This window comes from Miscanthus floridulus, chromosome 12, assembly GCF_019320115.1.
Source record: "Miscanthus floridulus cultivar M001 chromosome 12, ASM1932011v1, whole genome shotgun sequence".
In the NCBI taxonomy this organism is placed as follows: domain Eukaryota; kingdom Viridiplantae; phylum Streptophyta; class Magnoliopsida; order Poales; family Poaceae; genus Miscanthus; species Miscanthus floridulus.
The window spans coordinates 51,680,471-51,699,501 of record NC_089591.1 but is presented as its reverse complement, the minus strand read 5'-3'; the positions used below and the strand labels follow the sequence as shown (position 1 = coordinate 51,699,501).

At 44.1% G+C, this 19,031-nt stretch overlaps 1 protein-coding gene and 1 pseudogene across 1 annotated transcript; both read left to right on the top strand.

The window, feature by feature from the left end:
- Nucleotides 1–738: 738 nt before the first annotated feature.
- On the top strand, nucleotides 739–1,608 carry LOC136498478 (heavy metal-associated isoprenylated plant protein 16-like; annotated as a pseudogene).
- Nucleotides 1,609–5,794: 4,186 nt separating this feature from the next.
- On the top strand, nucleotides 5,795–6,677 carry LOC136495415 (heavy metal-associated isoprenylated plant protein 16-like). Its single transcript, XM_066491357.1, has 3 exons — nucleotides 5,795–5,874; nucleotides 5,956–6,034; nucleotides 6,190–6,677. Exons 1-3 carry the CDS (start codon nucleotides 5,869–5,871, stop codon nucleotides 6,591–6,593), a joined length of 489 nt encoding a protein of 162 aa, XP_066347454.1. The 5' UTR covers nucleotides 5,795–5,868; the 3' UTR covers nucleotides 6,594–6,677.
- Nucleotides 6,678–19,031: the final 12,354 nt, after the last annotated feature.

Here is a 19,031-nt window from a genome sequence, read left to right as displayed (position 1 = left end):
CATATATCTTAATATTACTAATTGGATGTCAACAGAGCCTCCACATTAATCATCATAAGACTTTATCCATGAAACTTTCAATACTTGTGATAACATAAGATTTTAGGATGTCCTCAAGCATGGGTTGATGTGCTAGTCTGTCTAAATGTTTTTCACTGTACATGGAGAGCAACACCGAAAAACAATCCCCTTCCTCTAAAAATTGTCATATAGGGGCTGGGAATAAGTTGAAAAAAACTGCTCTAGCAGATTCCCTTTCTCAATCCCCTTTCCTTATATTGTTTTCTCGAATCCCACAAAACCTCCGGTTTTCCTTGATCAGTACTCTGGTCTCCAGGACCAGTCAGTATCGCAGACCGTCATCACCAAGTTTTTCTTGAGGTGCTTAGGTGAGAGAGTAGTAGGTGACAAGAAGAGTCAGCAACCTTGTAGATCACTGATCAGTAGATGGTTACTGCTGTTGCTGGCTCCCAAGTGTCAAGTTTTGGATCTCCAGTTACCCGTACCAGTCAAAGCTGGTACTGCGATCGTATAAGTCTTCTTTTAGCTCGAAAGTATGTATTGTATTGCTGTGTTTCGCTGGTGTGGTTCAGGTTCAACTTGCAGCTAGTAAACACGGACAGGCCAACGCGCCTTCTGAGAAGCGCACAGGCCAAGCCAGTGGACGATAAGAATCTGCCCGCCTCGGATCTCACACGCTAACCATCGCCAAGAACGCGTCTCGATCAGTCAGTTGATGATGATTCGTTCCCCGCTACTGACACCAGCGTTCGCTCCCCGTTTCCCTCCCTCCCACTCTATATAAGAGCCCGGCGCCGGCCAGTCACAAGTCACAAGAAAGCTCCATCAGTTAGCAATAACCAGCCACCCAATTCGCCTCGATTGATCCAAAGATCTGTCGCGACAGTCTTTTTGCCAATTTTCTCGTCGGTTCAGGGAGAGATCACCGCCGGCAGGCAATGAAGGTAAGCAGGGGCCGGACAGTTCCTTCGATCATTTCAGAAACCCCTGTTTCAGCTTTATTTTCAGAGCTCTGGAACTGATTTGCGTTGCTCTCTTGCTTCTGCACCGTGTGGTTGCCGCTTGCAGCAGAAGATCGTCATCAAGGTGAGCATGCCGTGCGAGAGGAGCCGGTCCAAAGCCATGACGCTCGCCGCCAGAGCAGATGGTACGTGCGCGTCAGTTGTCTTTGTCCAGTACAAAAAGGTGGTCATCAGTGTTAGCTAACAAAGCTCTACGTGTGTGCAGGGGTGATATCGATGGCGATCACCGGCGATGCCAGGGAGAAGCTGGAGGTGGTCGGCGACGGCGTCGACCCGGTCAGACTGGTCAGCTGCCTGCGCAGGAAGGTTGGACACGCCGAGATCCTGCAGGTGGAGGAAGTGAAGGACAAGAAGCCCGAAGAGAAGAAGCCGGAGGAGCCCAAGCCGCCGCAGCCCTGTGGCCGTGCACCCGCCGCCGCATTGCTATCCCGGAGGTTACCACTACTACCGCCACCCGCCGCCGCCGCCGATGGTCATCTGCGAGGAGCCGAGCGGTTGCCCCATCATGTAATTAATTAAAGCAGTTGACACAAATAATTGAGAATTTGAGATCGATTTTGCCATATAGGTAGGCCTTTTTTTCAGCAACTTGAGGGAGCTATATAAACGATTTGTGCAAATTAAGTTGATTTTGCGGAGCCTTTATTTACGGTTTCAAACTTTCAACTGGATTTACATTTCTCAGTAGGTATAGCTTCTACATTTCTCAGTTGGTAGCTTCTACGTGAAGCGTGCACGTGCTGATGTGTGCACGTACGGCCTTTTGCTTCGGCACGATCCAATCCGTGACCGCATTGTGATTAGATCATCATTAGCTAGTGCCGTAGAAAAGGAGAACCAAAAGTCCAACGACTTTCGAAGGGCTTAAGTTACTTACGTCATCTGTCAGAAAGAAACTGACGTCACACACCAACATCAGCGTTGTTGGGCGTCCGCTGACACAGACCATGATGGTCTGGATCATTTGCACGTCTTCTGTCTTGTACTAACCTCTTTTTTCAACAAAAGGGGGAGAAAGTCGCAATAATGCCGTTTCCACACAGCTGGCCAATGTAAACGTGTGGTTTAGGGGTGCGTTTAGTGGCAAAAATTTTTTTTTTTTTTTTTTGTAGCACTTTCGTTGTATTTGACAATTAGTGGTCAATTATGGATTCGAAGTTTCGTCTCGCCGATTTTCTCATCCAACTGTGCACTTAGTTTGTTTTTCGTCTACATTTATTACTCCATCATGTGCCGTAAGATTCGATTGGACACTTTGGGATTGAAAATTTTGAAATCTAAAAGGGCCTTCGTCTATATTCATTCAGAGTTGGTGTGATGTTCACTGTCACAAGTAAACCAGCAAATGACCGATCAGATTACAGTTTATACAGAAACAGTCATTCGTCATCGTTTCCCAGAGCCCCAAATTCTGATCAGGAATCAATAACCACCCAGTAAACATCACTTATATTCTCTTCTTTTTATTAGGATAATCAGGAGGGGTTGACTAGTCTATCAACATGTGCTCTTCCACTAGACATAACCATCAGATGTTTGTCTCACTCAAAAAAAACCATCAGATGTTTGTTTTTTCTTTTTGGAAGAAGACAATACCTTGTTTTAAAACATACATTCATTATAAAAGAATTATACTAATAATATCTTTACAATAAAACAGAGTAGCATGACGGAACAGGAACAACATGTATGTTTAATTTAAATTATTTTTTAATAATAATAGTAATAGAACTGGGTAATTACGAACATGTATAGGAATAATGTATAGTTGTTTAAATAATTTTCATAATACCTTTCATTGTTAATTTAGATGTATATTTGAGGGGATATTTTAGTTTATTTGAATAATGGTTGAAGGTTTTCTTGATCGCGCAAAAGGTTTGTGCGTCTTTGTATTAAGATAGAAAAATAGTTCAATACAACACGTCTCTGGGCACCCTAGGGGTCAGTAAAGATTTACATGGAAGCTCAGACCCTCTCTAGTGTACTGTAAGCTAGATTGTTACATTGGACAGAGATCGACCCAAATTTACGGCGCTAGCAAGGGGCTATGCCCTAGCTGCTGGACGGCGGCGCCGCTTACGCGGGCCTACGTCGCCAACTGGAGGGAACAACTCAAGCAACACATGCATATCATTGGGGTCGCCATTGAAGACCTCATCGTACGTCGTCGTCGACGTCGATGGAGGCGGCATCCCGCTGGAGAACCCCAGGCGCTTCATGACAAGATACTCACCTCGCTTGACTGTCGGGATATGAGCTGTGGCATGTGCCGCTATCCGTCCGCTTCGCTTAGGGAGCGAGGGCGGTGCACGACCACCGAGGGTCGCCTCATCTCTGAGCAGCTCGAGAAGTGGTGGCTGCCTCGTCTTTGTAACTCGCTCGGTGAAGCGCTTGAGGCGTCTTTTGGGCGAGGTCGTCTGAGGCAAAGGGGTGCGGTTGACGTCATCCATCGCAGCCACAATCGTCCGTCGGGGAGGGGTGGCTGCGTTCGCGCCTGAAGTGATGGCATCGGACCTCTCTGGGCATGCCTCGACATCCACGATGTCAGCCTATCGCTCCTGTGGTGGTGTGACGAGTGGCTGCCCCTGCACAGGCGATAACGGGGGCGAGTCCATCGTCCCCTGGACAGTCTTTGCCAGAGAGCAGGGGTCCACCAACGATGCTTCAGCTTCCTGGGAGATGGTCGCCAAAGCCGGTGGGCACCCAGTCGCCGGTGCTCCGGCTGGCCGGCTCACGACGAGCGAGGCGACGAGCTCCTTCAGCATCGGGTCGACCCACGCAGGAAGCCTGGCGATCGCGCACAGCTCCAACAGCAGCAGGTCAGGCTCGTGAAAGCAGTGTGCAGCAATAGAGACGGCGCCTGTCGGTGTGGTCGATAATGGTTGAAGTGGTAACTTAGATGCAATTTCATGCGGGTTATTTAGATTACTAGAATAATGGGATGGTGGATAATCTAGATGCAAATTTAGGAGTTACTTTAGATTAAGTCTCATAATGGCATAAGTGGATAATTTATATGCAATTTTAATTTAGAGGTTATTTTGTGTTGTTTTTCATAATGGGAATGGTGAGCAATCTTTTGAAAAACAACATAGATTCCATGACTATTATCATCGTGGTTGATTAAGTCTCCCGAATTGATTTTTGTGAGAATTTCATGAATTTACATATGTTTGTAGCTTGTCTCGTGAGAATTAATGTTGAGGCTTCTAATTAGTAATAGTAAGATTGCTGATGCTATTTTTTCACATGAATCTTTTTCCTCTTTGTCGTTATTTCCTAGATTTTCTTTGAATGTTACATTTGCAAGTGTAGAATATGTCTGAGCGTGTTAAGAAAAAGCCAATGTTATCATATTAGTAACTAACCAGGACTTCTCCTACCATTTGTCATATTACCAAATATCCAAAACCGAAATCAGATGTACACACAGTTGCTTTCCTCTGAGACAACAACTTTTTCCCATAGTGAAATGTTTCACTTCGCGTCCATTCGTCCAACTTTACTTTCTAGTATAAGAGTGACCGAAGCAACTTGTGGTTGCCAAATAGATTGAAAGATGAAAGATACAGCTCATTAGAAAATTCAACCATTATTACAAAATGGTCGTATCAGCTCAGGGCTATATGTCCTTTATTCAGGATTGGGTGTTGACCAAATCGCCATCATAGATATCTACTTCAAGACAGAATAAAACAATCAAGACCAATCTATATGGTCAAGTAATTTAATTAACATTGCAAGTAGAATTCAATGTACATAAGGATCGCTTTGGAACGAACGGGTTTACACCTCGGTTAGTATGTTCAGATTGTGCGGTGCAGCTTCTGAAAGTAACTTTGTACATTTCCCGGCACCTAAGCGTTAACAGAAAGTGTGTGCTTAGCGCACTAATAATGAAGAGCTCAGTGCTGTAGATTTGGTTTCATGGCAAAACAAAGGCGCGTCTAATTGCTCCATGAGTACGTGTAAAAAGGTCATAATTCTTCACTTTGCGTTAAGTTCTTTCCTCGTAAGTTCCTTGTTGCCAATTAACTTCCTATGTGGTGACGAATGAATAGGATTTATGGTGAACAATGGGGGCGTTACTCTGGCGGAGACCGAGAGAATACTGAAACGACCTCAGATACAATTCTAATTGAAAGAAATCCTCATGCACAATCAGTATTGCTTTAATAGTACCACGCTGTACCAGATATTTTAGTTAAAACAACATAATTACAATCACGTCATGACAAATTAACTGTCAAGAATCCAGTGTCTAGCCTACGGTACCACCTGTTTCTTTCTTTCTGTTTCTGAAGCTCCACACCTACAATTTATATCTCAGCTAGCATGTCAAACATTCAAGTCGTAGTCAAGCGCCAAGGTTTGTTTACACACCTACATGCATCAAATTCCACAACATACACCTCATTGCAAACCAAAGAATCAACGATCAGCCCTGTTTCATTTGAAAGTAATAAAACACGCGTTCGGAAAAGTGCAGTGACCAAGAAGAGTTCCTCAACGTCAATTCTTAAACTAAGCTTAGCACCACGGCATGTATAGAAAGGCTACTCGGTTGTTTAATTTGGTTGAGATCTTCTAGTAGACAAATTAAATTGCCTGGAATCTTCTTAACACTGGGTATTACTCTTAGTGGGGACGTAAAGTACATTCCTCGGGCCTACGGTAGCGGTCCTAATCCTAGTTGTATATAAGTTGGATAAGGGGTCCTCTCTTCCCACAACAAACTCTGAGCTCCTTCAAGTTTCCGAATTGTCAGACCACAGACAAACTCACATTGGAAATCAGCAACAGTCAACAGAGTAACAATAATATGAAGGTAACAATTTTTTTCCGCCAGGAACTCCTTTTTTGTGCCTCCAACTGAAACAGATTCTTGCGCAATTTTTCCTTTTTTCAGCAAAGAATTGTGATCAAGGTGCAGATGACCTGTGACAAGTGCCGAAAAAACGCTCTGGCTCTAGCTGGCTCGACATATGGTAAGCACTGCCTACTGGCTATACAGTCTGTCTCTGCAGTTGACCCATCTGATGAGTATCTCAAGTCTGACCGACTGGCTTCTCATGCCTGAGGACGAGTACTGCAGAGCAACTGATCGTATCGATATGCACTGTGCCGGGGTACGTGGTTGCAGGAGTGCAATCCGTGGGGATCGAGGGTGAGGAGCAGGACCAGCTCGTGGTGGTCGGCAACGGTGTGGACGCCACCAGCCTGACGAGCTGCCTGCGGAAGAAGGTGAAGGTGGGCAGGGCGGACATCGTGAAGGTGGAGGCGGTCGTCGACGAGGAGGCGGCGACGAAGCCAGCGGCCGAGACTGCCGCCAGCAGTACCGATCCTAATCCCGTGGCCGGGTGGGCCGCCGCAGTGGTACCACTACCATCCCGGCTACTACTGTCCAGCAGGACCGAGCGTCAGCCGTCCGCCCGTACGCCGGCCACTGCTACCCCGTCGAAGACCCTTGCGCCGACGAGGATCCGTGGTGCACCATCATGTAGGCCGCACGGATCGATCGAGTATCGTATAGGCAGCAGCATCTGAATCGATCTCTTCGGCCTATAGAGGGAGAAAAAGTCTATCTGATCAATCAACTTGGTTTGCTTGACATTCTGATATTTCTGGACATTCTTGTCAGCAATGGAGAATTGGCTAGAGTGTTTTTGTAATCTTGTTCTTTCTTTTGTACAAAAAGCACTTTGTTATTTCTAATTATTTTTATCATAATCACTAAGGGAACCTTCCGGCCTCGTAACGAGACTTGTTCGCTTCCAAGGCACAACCCTAAGGCCTGGTTTGGATGCGCATGTATCTATTTCAATCCACATATGTTGGAGTGGATTGGCATGGAACTTAGTTTAATTCCAGTCTAATCCACTTCGACATATATAGATTGAGACAAATACATGCACATCCAAACAAGGCCTAAATGTGAGGTCGATTTACTCTTCTTTTTCTTTTTGCAGTGTGAGGACGTTGGTCCGTCCAAAATATCTCGGACGCACCTGTGCCACTCACGGAACAACACGGCAGGCTGGTGGGCTTTTCCGTCCGCTCGAGAATGCTCTGCATGCAAGAATTTTTAGGCTCCGTCGTCTCCCTGCCCTCTCTCTCCCTCTCTGCCTTCCTACCCGCACTTTACAAGGCTTCGTCTATTCTCTGCTCCTTTCTTCCCAATTTGTTCTTGTGCCACGCCTCCATCCACCTCGTGAGTCGCGGAAGGGGAGGTCTACGCTTGCCCCCAATCCACCTTGTCCGTCGGCAGGAAGTGGGAGGCCTGTGAGGCTGCACCTGCGTCTACGTTAGGTTGTTGCTCTCGATATCCCCCTGACCCGAGCTTGCTGGCTACCGCAGATCCCCACCATGTAAGTTGTTGCCGCCGATGATGCCGTGTTTCAAGTGTTTCAGGCGTTTTAAACTTATATTTCAATAGTTTTGTTTGGATGTTGCAAAACTGGATCTGGGATGTTGCATATGTTGCAATGACAATGTACGCATGTTGCAAGCCTATGTTTCAAGTGTTTCATGTGCTTTTAAGTGTTTTATATGGATGTTGCATATGTTTCTATGGCTATATGCGTATGTTTCAAATGTTTCAGGGTGTTTCAGACGTATGTTTCAAGTGTTTCATCTAGATGTTTCATTTGTTACTATGGCTATATACGTATGTTTCAAGCGTATGTTTCGAGTGTTTCAGACTTATATTTTCATCTGAATATTGCAAAAGTATATCTGGATGTTGCATATGTTGCTATGTCTATACACACATGTTTCAAGCGCATGTTTCATTTTGTTTCAAACGTATGTTGTAAGTGCTTCATTTGGATATTTCAAAAGTAGATTTCGGGGGAGCACACGTTGCAATGGCATGATGTTGTTGCTGCGTGGGTCATAGTATATTTCAAAAGTAAGCTGCTGCTGCTGCGTGGGCCACCGTGCCACCGTGGGTGACTGCGTCGCCTGCTAGTGGTGCTGCTGATGCGCCCATGCGTGCATGGCCGGGCCGCCATCTAGTGCTGCTCCTGCTGCGTGACCGGGCCGCCTGCTGGTCTTGCTGCTATGTGCATGCAGGCCCGTGAAATGTCATTGTGATTTGCTCAGAGCGCGTCCATCAATCAGCTGTAGGTTGTCTTTATTGTTGCTTTTATTTTAAAATTAATTTCCTTCATATTCAGTTGCGGGCCTGTGGCAGCGTCCCATGCAAGCGTGCTGGTGCTAACAACTCCGTTTTTTTTGCGACAAGGTCAATTTACTCTTCAACGCTATCTTAATATTACTAATTAAAGACTCCAACAAAGTTTCCATGATAATCTTCATAAAAATAGTACAAAAAAGGTATATATCCTCAAAATTATCAAAGAAATAAAGAAAAATAGATATTGGTTCCGGAATCTCTAATCACCGTGATTCACCATCGAGAATAATAACTACTAGATCTATTTTATTTTTCAAATAAAATATTTATATTTGTTATTATATAATAAAAAATATATAAATTCTCCCCCCCCCCCCCAATTTATATCTAAACTACTCACCCATGCCATTATAAAACATAATATAAGGTAGCACCTAAATTTGCATCTAAACTACCCACCATGCCATTATGATAAATAATTTAAGTAATCCCTTAAATTTGTATCTAAACTCTTAATTTAGTATTACATATCGCAACCTATGAAATAATCATGAATACTTATTAATATATAATACTTTAACATAAGTCATGTACGTGTTCGTTCTAAGCACTGCATGTTTTTTTTGAACAAACCAAGCGGTAAAGCTTTATTGATTAATAATTGTTACATCATTTGATAGAAGATCAACAATAAAGCTAGGGGATCATCGTCCCAAATACAATAATTTTTCAAAAGCATAGCCCGCCTTGCCAGATCATGAGCCACTTGGTTTGTTTCCCTTCTGCAGTGCTTTATGGAAATCTCCTGGAATCCTAACCAGATAGCTTGACATTCATCATATATGGCCGCTCCTGAATTAGCTGTGAATCCTCCGTCGCCCATAATGTCGACCACTTCTATGCAATCAGATTGGACGATTATCCGGTTGCAGCCAACATGTTGAGCTAACATCAACGCTTCCTTCAAAGCATAAGCTTCGGCCATAGGTGCGTCAACCACATGAGAAATAAAATTGTTTGACGCCACCACCATTCCACCTGAACTATCTCTGATGATGGCACCTATGCTTCCGCATCCCACATCCTCATCAAAAGAAGCATCGACATTTAGCATCACCACATCTTCCGGTAGTTTTCGCCAGCCTTGTCTAATTGTGACACCCTTTTTTGCAGCCAGTTTATAATTCTTTGTGAGAGTAGCAATAGAAAGGCCAGACCTTGATGGTCGTTGGGTACTTTCCCCATGCACCAGCTACGTACCTTCTTTCCCACCAGAGATACCAGCCTCCTGTCAAGATCAGCTCTGGAAATCCTACTCCCAGTGCTTGAATTTGCTCTCCTCTTCTAATGCTTTCTTCTAGAATGATGGATCCCGAGCGACCGGTAACCAGAAGTTGTTCTATCTTCTCCCACATTCCTACCGATCTCCAGACTGCTCTTAGGGCTTGTTTGGATTCAAGCCTCCCAGGCAATGCCTGGCCAGGCAAGCAATCCCAGGCAGTAGGATTTCGTCCGCCTAGAGTCACGATCGTTGCCTAGACGAGAATCTGCCTGCCAGTCACAATCCAAACACGCCCTTACTCGGTCACATGTGAAAATATGCCTAATACCTTCCACGCCGTTCTGATAGAACGGACAACCAGACACGTTGGAGATGTGTCTGCTAGCCAGAATAGCTCGGCATGGAATCTTTGATTAAATTTAGTTTTGGTGGAATTCGTCCATTTAAGTCAGGAGGTGATAGATTGATGACCTGGTTTTTGTTGTTTTATAGTTTTGGCCCACTTTTTTGTAAACTGAAAAGGCCTTCTCCAGCGCTAGGGTACTGACCAGATGGGCTTTTGGCCCATATAATTTTGTAATACGGAACTTCATTCATGAATTTGGGCTAAGCCTTGCCTCCTTTGGTTCGTTTTTTTTACAACACTTTGGTTTGTTTTTCAGATATTGGTTGGGCTGTAACCGCCTCCTAAGCAGTTGAGAAATTATCTGAAAAAAGGCAGTTGTGAAAAAATTCTTCTAGGAAAAGGTAAATGTGAATTTTGGTAATAAAAAAACAAAAATTGAATTTTAACTACTGAAACAGAAGATGCGAATTTGGTATTGAATCCATGAAATCCATTTCAGAACATGTTGAGGCTAGTGCTTGCCATTTTTTGACGACCACACAATAGTCAAAAAGGGATAGTGTCGATGGGGAACCCTACGGGCCCCCCATGGACCATACTGCAGGGAGGTAGACCTTGGTAACAAGGCCTACAGCCCAATTGCCAAGAAGAACGCGGAGCAAAGCAACGTGCAAAACCGAAACTCCAACTCAAACTATACAAGGAAAGGCGCCCGAAGCATAGCTTAGGACTTTGACCTTGTATCCGAATAGGAAACAAACAATGCCTCTCAGCGCCTGGACTATAAAGGGCTGGTGAGGGTACCTATTGTAAGAAGAGAACGCATACCCGATACTCAAAGCAATACAACGCAAACAGGCTAACGCCAAAACTGAACGTAAGGTTATTACTCGACCAAGTCGAGGGCCTGAACCAGTATAAATCGTGAGTCTCTTTGCGTAACCGCCGAATTCTGCTATTCGCCGAAGCTCGAACAACTGTCCCGGGTACCCCCGTGGCAGGCTATCGATGGTAAAACATCGACAGCTGGCGCGCCAGGTAGGGGCTTTCAACAAAATTTTTCTCGAGAGTTCGGCGGACCTCAACCTCAAGATGACCTTTTCGGCGGGAACAACCTTTGTCTTCGGATCCTGGATCTGCAAGGCTGACAGCGACGGCAAGCTTCGTACCCGTCTCCGAGAAGAAAAAGAATTCGATGATGAAGTTCAATACAAACTCGTCGAGAAGATGACGAAACTCTCAACTTCGGATACAACTCGGAATAAGGAAGAAAGCGGATACGAAAACCGACTCTAAAAAAGAGATACAACCCGATTCCAAGACAATCTTCACGGCACAAGAGCCAAGCCTAATTGGACTCGGAGACACAACAACGATCGTGAATGGATACGACCCGTACAACTCAAAGAAGAACTTGGGAACTTACGGACTGCGCAACGCGGCATCAGTCTATCAACACTTTACCCAAAACAAGATGAACTCAGCAAGAAGAATACTCCTGGAGGGAGCACAAGAAGGGATGATCATGATAGTGACCCCGCAAGATTGTGTGGTGCATTGGCCAGGTTCTTTCACCTCAAGCAAAGTCCAGACTGGCACGCGCGTTGAAGAACTACCTTATCAAGAGGGAAAAGAACTCGGATCCAGTTCAGAAGCTACAGACAGCTCAACCAAACAAAGGATGGAATACCGGACAAGAAGAGCTCGGAAGAGGTATACTGTATACATGGCGGAGCAGTTAGAACAACCTTTAGAACCACCACAGATACCAGATATAAAATCTTCAAACGAATTAGAAGGCAACATCTTGCCAGATGAGAAAAGCGACAGCAACGAAAATGATGAGCAAAGACTAGCAAGGCTAAAGAAGAACAAATTGAAAGCTGGAAGGAGGAACCAGGGCTAAACAAAGGAAGCAAGTCTAGGAATAAATACAAAGCGGAGCTAACGGAATATAACAGAAAGAAGGCGAAAAAAGAAGCCACAAAAAATACAAAAAGGGAAAGAATTGAAGAATTAACAAAGGAGTTGTACACCCTCATGAATAACGGGAAAGCAAAGGAAGACCAGAAGAAAGAAGTTGAGGGATCAGAAAAACAACTCGGCGAAGAAATTCCACAGGAGCCACAAAGGGAGCAGCCACCCAAAAAATCAAATTTTCAAAGGATAGGACCAGTAGAAAATGCTGATATCAATGGAAGGAAGGAACACTACTCAAAGCAACAAGAAAGAGACAAACCAGAATTGAGCCAACGCTACCAAGGAATATCAAGAAGATTTGATAAAGAAGATGACTATGGAGAGTCTGAGTTAAAAGAAGACAGGTCTTATTACAGAAGGGCAAGATCGTCAGATTACAGAAGAACAGAACCATACGACAGATTCCCTTGTTTCATAGGAAGACTACAAACTTTAAAGCTACCGCACAAGTTTAAACTAGCAAATCATTCCAAGTATGATGACAAAGTCAAACCAAGACAATGGCTAAGGGTTTACTTCCTAATCTATTGAATTAGCTGGAGGAGACGACGACATCAAGGCTCTATTCTTCCCAATGGCCCTCGAAGCAATGCCGCTACAATGGTTTGACAAATTGAGGCCAAGATCAATCAGGTATTGGGAAGACTTGCAAGAAGCTTTCTAGCAACAACTTCGTAGGCATTATTACTCATCCAATGACTGCAGCCGAATTGAAAGGAGTAAAGCAAAGGAGAGGAGAAAGTCTAAGGTAATACTATAGAAGATTTAGAGAATTCAGGGCTCAAGTCCATGACATTACTGATAGGTAGGTGATAGAGGCCTTTGCAGAAGGAATCTGGGCAAACTGGCAATACAAGGACTATTTCAATGAGAACTCAAGAACAAATGAAGACTTTAAGAGGGTTGTTGAGAAGCTAATTTCGTCATAAGAAAGAACTTGGCACAGATTTGCTAGGGACAACCTAGAGAATAGAAGATCCGATTACAGACAGCAAGACAAAAGACCAAGGCAGGACAATATGGTGGCAACCACAGACAACAAAAGAAGATACAATGGCAACAGCAATGATAGCAATGGTAGCAATCACAATGGCAACTACAACAATAGTAACAACTGTAACAACAGCGGTTACAACAGTAATAGCAACTATCAGAGTAACAACTACCGAGGAAGAGCGCCGGAAAACATAGAAAACATGCCGTGTCACATACACCCAGGGGCCAGACACAAGTTAGTTGAATGCAGCACCTTTCAGCGGCAATTCATGAAAAGAGAAAACAAGAATCAAAACAACTCGGAGCCAAAGCAAGAAGAATCCAAGAAGGAGGAAAAGAGAGCTGAAGGAGATTATCAAGAACCCCAACGCCAATTAGCGGTGATATTTTCAGGTGTTCCTAACACACGAAGCAAAAGACAAGAGAAACTAGCTCACAGAGCCATCATGGCAGCTGAACCAGCCATCCCAAAATATATAGAGTGGTCAAAGTACCCCATCCACTTCATAAGAGAAGACCAATGGACTAGTGCAGCAAACATAGGATGCTACCCACTGGTACTAGGTCCGACTATCGTAGGAGTAGCAGTAACTAAAGTACTCATCGATGGAGGAGCCGGGCTTAACATAATTTTTGCAGATACTCTCAAAAGGATGAATCTGGATTGTGAAGGTCTAATGACACCCACAAGCACACCATTCTATGGAATAGTACCCGGCAGAGCAGCTATGCCCCTTGGACAGATAACCCTACCCGTCACCTTTGGCACACCAGACAAATACCAAACGGAATTCATCAAATTCGAAGTTGCAGACTTTGAATCATGCTACCACGCAATACTTGGGAGACCAGCTTTAACAAAATACATGGTAGTACCACATTATCCATACCTACTGCTCAAGATGCCAGCAACAAAGGGTGTATTATCATTGAAAGGAGATCTAAAGAAAACACATGATTGCGACGTACAAGCAGTACAAATATCCGAAAGATTACAAGATATAAAGGAAGGAAAGGAGATTGCAATGCTGGCCAACGAAATGAACCCAGATGAGATTAAGATACCGGCTAAGAAGCCAAGCAACTTCGCACCACCAAAAGAAGCCGCTACCAAGACTATTGAACCTACTGACTGGTGATCCGGAGAAGACGACAATCATCAGTGCAAATCTTCGACCCCAAATAGGAACTCGCGCCTCACCAACTTTCTTCGGGACACCAAAGATATTTTCGCTTGGAAGCCAGCAGACATGCCAGGGGTCCCAAGGGAGTTGGCTGAGCACATAATTGATGTGAACAAAGGGTCCAAACCCGTTAAGCAGAAGTTACGAAGATTCGCTCTAGACAGAAAAACAGTAATAAAAAAGAGATCACCAAGCTCATGGCAGCAGGATTCATCAGAGAAATAATCAACCCAGATTGGCTTGCCAACCCGGTCCTAGTAGAGAAAAGAATTCAAAAGAATGGCGCATGTGCATTGACTACACAGACCTCAATAAACATTGCTCAAAAGATCCATATGTCCCACCAAGGATTGATCAAATCATTGACTCGATAGCAGGATCAGCTCTGTTATCCTTTCTAGATTGCTATTCGGGCTATCACCAAATATCCTTAAGAGAAGAAGACCAAAGCAAGACTTCGTTCATTACACCCTTTGGGACATATTGCTATAAATCAATGCCTTTTGGGCTAAAAAATGCAGGGGCAACATAACAAAGAGCAATTCAAACTTGCTTGGGGAGTCAAGTCGGAAGAAATGTAGAAGCATACATTGATGATGTAGTAATCAAGACAAAAGAACTTGGATCATTGATAGAAGACCTCGAGGAGACTTTCAAGAATCTAAAAGCATGGCAGTAGAAGCTAAACCCCACAAAGTGTGTTTTTGGGGTACCATCAGGACAACTACTCGGGTTTCTAGTTAGTAACCGAGGAATTGAAGCAAGTACAAAGCAGGTTAAAGCCATCATGGATATGAAACCTCCAAAGAAAGTTAAAGACATACAGAAGCTTACAGGATGCATGGCAGCACTCAACAGATTCATCTCCCGACTAGGAGAAAAAGGGCTACCTTTCTTCAAATTATTGAAAAGGCAGGAAATTTTGAATGGACAGAAGAGGCAGAAGAAGCATTCCAAAAGTTAAAAGAATACTTGGCATCATCACCAGTAATGACACCACCAAAAGACAAAGAGGACATGATGTTATACATTACAGCAACCAAGAACGTTGTTAGCACAGCAATTATGGTTGAGAGAGAAGAACCCGGACACGCATACAAAATACAAAGATCAGTCTATTATATAAGCGAAGTACTAACAGAATCAAAAGTGAGATACCCACATGTGCAAAAACTACTTTATGCAATGTTGATATCATCAAGAAAGCTGAGACATTATTTCCATGAACACAAGATTACAGTGATAACTAATTTTCCACTTTAAGACATTCTACGCAACAAAGATGCAACAGGTCGGATATCAAAATGGGCAGTAGAACTCGGTGCTCAAAACCTAGACTTCAAACCAAGAACAGCAATCAAATCTCAAGCATTATCCGACTTCATTGCTTGAATGGACAGAAATCAGTCAAAAAGAACCCGAACCAATACTTGATCATTGGAAAATGTATTTTGACGGTTCCCTAAAGTTAGGAGCTAGAGCAGAAGTACTATTCATATCACCAGAAGGGAGACAGTTAAAATATGTGCTACAAATACTTTGGCAGGCAACTAACAATGAGGCAGAATACGAAGCATTAATACACGGTCTAAGAGTTGCAAGCTCGCTTAGGATCAAAAGACTACTTATCTACGGTGATTCAGCTGTAGTAATCAATCAAGTCAACAAGGATTGGGATTGTATAAAAGATGTGCTAGCCAAATTAGGATAAGATAGAGCAAAAGTACCACCCGGTATATTTATGAAAGAACTCACAGCCCCATCCATCAAACAACTTGGAAACACAGAAAAAGAGAAGGAGACAACAGATCCAATGGAAATAGATCAAGCAGAAGAACCAGACCAGTCAAGACAAATCATGGTCATAATAAGTGATTGGAGACAAACATACATTGATTTTATCAAAGAGAAGAAACTACCCGAAGACAAAGCAGAAGCAACTCGGGTTGTACGAAGAAGCAAAAACTACGTTCTGGTGGGGGATAAACTATACAAAAGAACAGCATCATCAGAAGTACTGCTTAAATGTGTTCCGACAGATAAAAGAAAGGAAATCTTGGATGAAATCCACTCAGGATGCTATGGAAATCACGCAGCCTCTAGGACACTAGTCGGCAAAGCATTCAGAACCGGTTTCTATTGGCCAACAGCACTCAAAGATGCAGAAGAGCCCGTCAGAACATACAAGAATTGCCAAATGTTTGCTAGGCAATCACATGTGCCGGCTCACAACTTAATATGCATACCGCCGGCTTGGCCGTTCTCATGCTGGGGGCTGGATCAAGTCGGACCACTCAAAAAAGCAAAAGGAGGCTTTGAATACATATTTGTGGCAATCGACAAATTTACAAAGTGGATTGAATACAAACCTTTGGTCAAATACAGTGCAGAAAAAGTAGCGGAATTCATACAAGACATCATGCATAGGTTCGGCATGCCCAACAGAATAATCACAAATCTTGGTTCACCATTTACAGCAAGAGAATTCCAATACTGGGCAAGAGATTGTGGGATAGAAATCGACTTTGCATCAGTAGCACACCCGCAGGCCAGTGGACAAGTCGAAAGAGCAAATGGACTCATATTACAAGGTTTAAAACCAAGATTATATGAAGATTTGAAATATTATGGTGGAAAATGGATCGACGAATTACCAAAAATAGTATGGGGTCTAAGAATCCAGATCAGCAGAGCAACTAGATACTCACCGTTCTTTTTGGTCTACGGATCAGAGGTAGTACTACCAGCCGACTTAATATGGCGATCTCCAAGAATAGAACAATATGAAGAAGGCGAAGCAGAAGAAACAAGGCGGTTAAAAATTGATTCAATAGAAGAAATAAGAGACAGTGCAATCATATAAAATGCAAGATATCAGCAAGGGTTACGAAGACATTATGACAAAAGTACTCAACCTCGATCACTAAAGCCAGGGGACTCAGTACTATGACTAATCCAGAAGAAAGATGGACGACACAAACTACTCAGTCCATGGGAAGGACCCTTCATCGTGAAGATAGCAACAGGACCCGGCACATACGAGCTGATGACTCCAGATGAAATACCTGTAAAGAACACTTGGCATATCAGCCAGCTCAAAAAATTCTACAATTAAGTACAACAGATTGTACTCAAGTTTCAAGAGAAATAAAACAGAGATTATTCAAGAAGAATAGCTTCAAATATGAGCCCTGTCCAACGGACAGAACCAACCCGTAATTAGGTTGGAGAAAAAGGGGCTTCCCTGTTAACTAGCCAACCCGGAAACGGTTGCGCTACACGGGCAATCTTGTCACTCAACCATATGGAGATGGTCTGACTGACGGCCAACGGCCAAATAGCTTCTTGGGTAAGGAGACCCAAGCTAGCATTTGTCACTCTACCATAAAGAGATGGTACTGATTGACAGCCCTGTCCAACAGACAGAACCAACCCGTAATCAGGTTGGGGAAAAAGGGGCAGCCCTACAAACAGCTCAACCCGAAAAATGGTTGTTGCTATACGGGCAGCAATCGCTTACCCCAAGAGCTGGTACGATTGCTTACTTACCCTGCAAACAGCCAACCGGGAAACGGTTGTGCTATACGGGTCCGGTCGCCTACCCCAAGAGTGGTACGATCGAATACTTCGCCCAAGAAGCGGCACAAGCACTCCAACAACTTGGTCGCCTACCCCAAGAGTGGTACGATCGACTACTTCGCCCAAGAAGCGACACAAACACTCCAACAACTCGGTCGCCTACCCCAAGAGTGGTACGATCGACTACTTCACCCAAGAAGCGGCACAAGCATTCCAACAGCTCGGTCGCCTACCCCAAGAGTGGTACGATCAACTACTTCGCCCAAGAAGCGGCACAAGCACTCCAACAACTCGGTCGCCTACCCCAAGAGTGGTACGATCGACTACTTCGCCCAAGAAGCGGCACTAGCACTCCAACAGCTCGGTCGCCTACCCTAAGATGGTACGATCGACTACTTCGCCCAAGAAAGAGTGTCATCGACTACTTCGACAAGAAGCAGCCCAAACAACCCAACAACTCGGTCGCTCTCTACCCCAAGAGTGTACGATCGACTACTTCGCCCAAGAAGTGGCACAAGCACTCCAATAAGCTCTCGGTCGTCTACCCCCAAAGTGGCACGATCACTCCTTTCGCCCAGAAAGGGGGACACAGGCACTACCTCCAACACTCGACTCCGCCTAACCCAAGAGCGGCCACGATCGACTACGTGCCTAAGGAGGGGCACAAACACTCAAACAACTCGATCGTCTACCCCAAGAGCGGTACAATCGACTACTTCGACCAAAGAGCGGCACAAACACTCTAAACAACTCGGTCGCCGACCCAAAGAGCGAAACAAGCTATGGCAAAGCAGAAAAAAGCCATAAGGAAAGACAGGGCGAAACTTGTCCATATTATTCAAAGACATCTAAGAAGAAAAGAAAGACAGGACGAAGCCTGCTCACATCTTAAAAATTCAGAGACAAAGTATATTACAAGGACATCAAAAGAAGGTTGACTTTTCACATTTGTTCAAGAAGACGGAAGAGAAGGAGGAAGTACATTCATTTGATCAAGAATTTGGTCTGATAGACCACTAAGCTATACTTTGGCCTCCTCCAGAATATTCCACAAGCAACAATACAACCCGTGAAGACATGCATTGAATTCTCCAATAACTAGAATGACAACAGCAATAAGTAATCGAACAAACAACTCGAAGACGTATGAAGGATCACATACAAAATTATAATGTCAAAGGATTACAGTCGAAAAAGAACTCGAACAGAGAAAAAGTTATACATCTCATTGATCGAAGACAAATACAAAGGTTACAGACGGCCAAATAGGACCGGATAAACTCAGACATAAGATAGAGACAAGATTCTTAAATATTGCAACAAGGAACCCAGGGGCGGCAGCAGCGGCAGCCCGGACGTAGAAGAACAGATAGAGCAGCATGTTCATTACCAAGCAAGTATAAGCCCGGGGGCTGCTCAACCTCACACACCAGCATATCTACGAATGAAGAAAGAATTGAAGAAGAAATTTCCTACTCAA

Bases quoted from the DNA above. Each gene is read 5' to 3' on its own strand.
- LOC136495415 (XM_066491357.1), top strand. The intron at 6,035-6,189 runs GTAAGCACTGCC...ACGTGGTTGCAG, and splicing joins TCTAGCTGGCTCGACATATG to GAGTGCAATCCGTGGGGATC.